The 6,471-nt window shown below is 35.9% G+C and overlaps 1 protein-coding gene across 1 annotated transcript; it reads left to right on the forward strand.

Moving 5' to 3' along the window:
* Positions 1-1,400: 1,400 nt before the first annotated feature.
* Positions 1,401-2,003, forward strand: LOTGIDRAFT_96510 (hypothetical protein; the record flags this gene model as incomplete). The annotated part of the gene is made up of 1 exon (XM_009055162.1): positions 1,401-2,003. A coding segment is annotated over one exon (603 nt), but the record flags the coding sequence as incomplete, so codon positions are not given.
* Positions 2,004-6,471: the final 4,468 nt, after the last annotated feature.

Consider the following 6,471-nt stretch of genomic DNA (forward strand, 5'->3'; position numbering starts at 1 on the left):
TTCTGTCTATATCTTGTACATTCTGTTTATAGCCTGTACATTCTGTCTATATCTTGTACATTCTGTCTATATCTTGTACATTCTGTCTATATCTTGTACATTCTGTTTATATCTTGTACATTCTGTCTATATCTTGTACATTCTGTCTATATCTTGTACATTCTGTCTATAGCCTAAACATTCCAACTCGATGGCGTAGTTCGTTCATTTTTGGTTCCAATTTGTTATCTTTTTCAATTCTACATAATAAGAAAATGAGAAAAATAGGTCAACAAAAAAACTCTACGGATCTTAAACAATTTTTATCCACATTTTGCAAAATTTCACTTCAGGTTTAGCAACAAAAAAAATCCGTTTTATGCTCATTATGGAAACTGAAAAAGCTTGTTACTATGAAAACAATCGGTAGAAAATTTAATTTCCAATATTTTAATTTATATTACAGTATTTAACATCTGCTGTCAAAATTCAATATTAATTTAACTAATTCTGCCAATTTTGTAAAATCCTGTGAGGTCACGTGATTATTGACAAATATACTACATCTGTGTCGTCAGTGAGTTCTGATTTATTCAGTAATACAGCAACATTAGTGATTAGTGATCAACATAAAAATATAAACATTTAGAAATGATTGTAATGATTTTGTCAAGGCAAGTGGAGTTTTTATTATCCTCTAAAATTTACCTTAGTGTACACTGCATAACATTAACAAGTTCAGTATGGTACGGTATAGTAAGACAAAACTCCTTTCATGACCTTTTATTACCAAAGAAATGAGGGTTAATTCCCTTGAAATATTTCAAGGATTCACTGCTCACCGTCGCAATTTGAGCTTTCAAAATCATGTGTGTCCAGAATTATCAGCGATTGAAAGTTAAAATGACGACTTGTCTTTTCTGGAGACTTTGCCATATATAGAAAACACATTCTTACAAATATAAAGTAAAATTCCTGCTAGTTTTGGTTTTTCCAGTACTTCTAAAGACTATTGACAGTTAAGAATTTGTGAATTTATCCTTTTGTTTAATTAATTGTTGTCGATTGTCAGTCATCTTCTCGGACTGCGCTGATGATGTTTTTTTCTATTTTTATTTCAGATGAAATTAACTCAGCTATTGGCGTAGATTAGAAGAATTTGGAATCAGATGTTGGAAATAATCACGGTGAAAGAGAATTGTAAAGAAACTTTTTTCTACTTGATGGAATTAGATTTTGTAAAAGTGAAAATGAAACATTTAAAGATAATCAAAATACTGGTGTTACTCTGTGTTCTATGCGTGTCGTATTTTTCTTATCTAAACATTGAATTGTCGTCTACAAAAACAATTGATTCCAGTTCTGATTCGGAAGTGACGTACCCAGTGACTTTAACTGGTGGTTTTGTTTTAAACAATCCAAATATTTGTCCACGTGACCGATATGTCACGGCTCTCGTTCTCGTACACACGGCTGCTCAACATTTTGAACGTAGACGTAACATCCGGTCAACTTACGGATCCAAAAAGCTATTTCTTCCCACCGAAGTCCGAGTTGTGTTTTTAGTGGGAATTGTACAAAATCTGAAGATTCAGGAGAAAATTCAAGAGGAACATACCCAATATGGCGACATAATTCAGGGACAATTTATTGATACATACCATAATTTGACCAACAAAGGTATCATGGGCTTCCGGTGGATTCTGAATTATTGTAATAATGTGGACTACGTCATCAAAGTTGATGATGACGTCATATTTGATATGTGGAGATTTCTAGACAATCTGGAGGCTTTCAATTCAACACGATCGATGTTTTGTACTCCGATATATGACGGTCAGATATTCAGAGATGGAAAATGGACAGTGCCGGAGTCTCAATTTGTAGGAGTGACAAACTGGCCGTGGACATATTGTCAAGGCTTTGTCGTCATAATGACTGGTGATGTCATTCGAGAACTGTTTCACGCAGCACACGTCACCCCGTTTTTATGGATTGATGACGTATATTTATTTGGTTACCTCCCTTTTCAAACAGGAAATATCACCATCCGTCCGATGCCTAAAATGTTACAGCTTGAACCCAATCCTAACGGCGGTATATGTTTAAGTTTATTTGGGCCTAAATGCCTTATGGTAGCGGTCGGTGTGGAAGAAATATTTTACAGGTTCCATTGGAATTTGATTTTGCTGAGAAACAATAAAATTCTCACCTTACAGTCAACAATTTCTCCTTTTAATTTCTGTTTGATTAAATTTTCAAATTGCATCGTGTATGTATTTACTAGATATTTAATCGACATTTTTTCTTATGTTGCATTTTAATCATAGACAAATAAAGGAAATATTAGGCCTATACACGCATAAGTCAGTGACCATTCATTTTTATACGTCCACGTGAAATGGGGAGGTCGTAAACACTCTAGAAGGCACAATTCTTGACTGATTTTGACAAAACTTGGTATGATTGTTTGTAATCACCCGAGGATGAACACTATGGAAAATTTAAAAAATCAAAAAATATTTAGTAATAACTAGAATGTTACCATTTCGCCCAATCTGTTTTCATGACACCCTGAAAAATACATGTGCAACACCTGTTTTCATGTAACCCAGGTTTATAGATGTTCTCCACCTATTTCATTTAACCCAGGTTTATAGATGTTCTCCACCTATTTCATTTAACCCAGGTTTATAGATGTTCCAAACCTGTTTTCATGTAACCCAGGGTTATAGATATTCCCCACCTGTTTTCATGTAACCCAGGTTTAAAGATGTTCCACACCTGTTTTCATGTAACCCAGGTTTATAGATATTCCTCACCTGTTTTCATGTAACCCAGGTTTATAGATGTTCCTCACCTGTTTTCATGTAACCCAGGTTTATAGATGTTCTCCACCTATTTCATTTAACCCAGGTTTATAGATGTTCCCAACCTGTTTTCATGTAACCCAGGGTTATAGATGTTCTCCACCTGTTTTCATGTAACCCAGGGTTATAGATGTTCCCCACCTCTTTTCATGTAACCCAGGTTATAGATGTTCCACACTTATTTCATTTAACCCAGGTTTATAGATGTTCTACACCTGTTTTCATGTAACCATGATTTATAGATGTTCCCCACCTGTTTTCATGTAACCCAGGGTTATAGATGTTCCCCACCTGTTTTCATGTAACCCAGGTTATAGATGTTCCCCACCTTTTTCATGTAACCCAGGTTTATAGATGTTCCCCACCTGTTTTCATGTAACCCAGGTTTATAGATGTTCCCCGCCTGTTTTCATGTAACCCAGGTTTATAGATGTTCCACACCTGTTTTCATGTAACCCAGGTTTATAGATGTTCCACACCTGTTTTCATGTAACCCAGCGTTATAGAAGTTCCCCACCTGTTTTCATGTAACCCAGGTTTATAGATGTTCCACATCTGTTTTCATCTAACCCAGGTTTATAGATGTTCCCTACCTGTTTTCATGTAACCCAGGTTTATAGATGTTCCCCACCTGTTTTCATGTAACCCAGGTTTATAGATATTCCCCACCTGTTTTCATGTAACCCAGGTTTATAGATATTCCCCACCTGTTTTCATGTAACCCAGGTTTATAGATGTTCCACACCTGTTTTCATGTAACCCAGGTTTATAGATGTTCTCCACCTGTTTTCATGTAACCCAGGTTTATAGATGTTCCACACCTGTTTTCATGTAACCCAGGTTTATAGATGTTCCCCACCTGTTTTCATGTAACCCAGGTTTATAGATGTTCCACACCTGTTTTCATGTAACCCAGGTTTATAGATGTTCCCCACCTATTTCATTTAACCCAGGTTTATAGATGTTCCACACCTGTTTTCATGTAACGCAGGTTTATAGATGTTCCCCACCTGTTTTCATTTAACCCAGGTTTATAGATGTTTCCCACCTGTTTTCATGTAACCCAGGTTTATAGATGTTCCCCACCTGTTTTCATTTAACCCAGGTTTATAGATGTTCCCCACCTGTTTTCATGTAACCCAGGTTTATAGATGTTCCACACCTGTTTTCATGTAACCCAAGTTTATAGATGTTTCCCACCTGTTTTCATGTAACCCAGGTTTATAGATGTTCCCCACCTGTTTTCATGTAACCCAGGTTTATAGATGTTCCACACCTGTTTTCATTTAACCCAGGTTTATAGATGTTCCCCACCTGTTTTCATTTAACCCAGGATTATAGATGTTCCCCACCTGTTTTCATGTAACCCAGGTTATAGATGTTCCCCACCTATTTCATTTAACCCAGGTTTATAGATGTTCCTCACCTGCTTTCATGTAACCCAAGTTTATAGATGTTCCACACCTGTTTTCATGTAACCCAGGTTTGTAGATGTTCCCCACCTGTTTTCATGTAACCCAGGTTTATAGATGTTCCACACCTGTTTTCATGTAACCCAGGTTTGTAGATGTTCCCCACCTGTTTTCATGTAACCCAGGTTTATAGATGTTCCCCACCTGTTTTCATGTAACCCAGGTTTATAGATGTTCCCCGCCTGTTTTCATGTAACCCAGGTTTATAGATGTTCCCCACCTGTTTTCATGTAACCCAGGTTTATAGATATTCCCCGCCTGTTTTCATGTAACCCAGGTTTATAGATGTTCCCCACCTGTTTTCAAGTAACCCAAGTTTATAGATGTTCCCCACCTGTTTTCATGTAACCCAGGTTTATAGATGTTCCCCACCTGTTTTCATGTAACCCAGGTTTATAGATATTCCCCACCTGTTTTCATGTAACCCAGGTTTATAGATATTCCCCACCTGTTTTCATGTAACCCAGGTTTAAAGATGTTCCACACCTGTTTTCATGTAACCCAGGTTTAAAGATGTTCCACACCTGTTTTCATGTAACCCAGGTTTAAAGATGTTCCACACCTGTTTTCATGTAACCCAGGTTTATAGATATTCCCCACCTGTTTTCATGTAACCCAGGTTTATAGATATTCCCCACCTGTTTTCATGTAACCCAGGTTTAAAGATATTCCACACCTGTTTTCATGTTACCCAGGTTTAAAGATATTCCACACCTGTTTTCATGTAACCCAGGTTTATAGATATTCCCCACCTGTTTTCATGTAACCCAGGTTTATAGATATTCCACACCTGTTTTCATGTAACCCAGGTTTAAAGATATTCCACACCTGTTTTCATGTAACCCAGGTTTATAGATATTCCCCACCTGTTTTCATGTAACCCAGGTTTAAAGATATTCCACACCTGTTTTCATGTAACCCAGGTTTAAAGATATTCCACACCTGTTTTCATGTAACCCAGGTTTAAAGATATTCCACACCTGTTTTCATGTAACCCAGGTTTAAAGATATTCCACACCTGTTTTCATGTAACCCAGGTTTAAAGATATTCCACACCTGTTTTCATGTAACCCAGGTTTATGTTTTTCCTGTATACTGTTTACCATAGTTAATAATCATAGCCAACATGTTCCAAGCCTAGTAACAATACAATAAACAATAATATGACGTCACGAGATTGTTTTTGAGAGATAATAATGTTATTTATAGTATTAATGTAATATCCAGTTGAAATTCGTCTGTCATAAATTTAGCAATGTGGGTGTTTCTTGTGTAATTGAGCAATGGTGAAGTGTCGTGTATTTTAGAATGCCCGTGGGTGGAGGAAATCGTTCAGGATCTTATGGACAAGTGTCTAAGTGGTTTCAGAGCTTCCACTTGGACAATCCGATTAAACCTGCTCTATTCAAACTCTATATTCCTCAAGTGTAAGAAAATGTAAAATGATAAGATGGTACTTAATAAACGAGGAATATTGTTCTGACTGACTGTTGTTGGTAGTCGTGTTGTTCTGAAGACATTGTCAAGGAGATATAGTAGGTAAAATAAGCTGGATAAATGATTCTATAGACACTGATTCTTAGTCTTCTCACTATCTCAGCTTTAATTGATCAATCATACTGGATCAATCGAGACTAATCGACTATCAACTATGCTTTTAATAACAATAATACAGCGGATAATTCGATGTGATAGTCGCGATTATTGTGTCATTATTATCTGATTACAAGGTAATAATGATCCGATCTAAAGGACAAAGCTTTGATTATCCAGATCAACTAGTTCTATGATATCGAGTAAGGTGGTACTTTTGTTAGAAATAGATCGAATTCTCAGTTTTTTTAAGTGAAATTGTCAATTACTGATCTTGAAAAGAGAATGTCACAAAATTCCGACACCTTAAATGGGCAGTATATAAAGTTTTCTATATTAAGAACGATGTAAATTATACCTGAAACTATTTCTAAAATATAATATTAATTATTATATATCTACTTGATCAAACTGAATTTATTTTAAAAGGGTTCATTAAAAATGGAGAATATTAATTGTTAAGTTAGCAGTTTAAACTAGTTTTGGTGGACCTCACCAACACTCGATATTTGAGTTGAAACATCAAGAATAACTAGGAGACAGCGATAAATTTCTTT

This window comes from Lottia gigantea, assembly GCF_000327385.1.
Source record: "Lottia gigantea unplaced genomic scaffold LOTGIsca_235, whole genome shotgun sequence".
NCBI classification, from domain to species: Eukaryota; Metazoa; Mollusca; class Gastropoda; family Lottiidae; genus Lottia; species Lottia gigantea.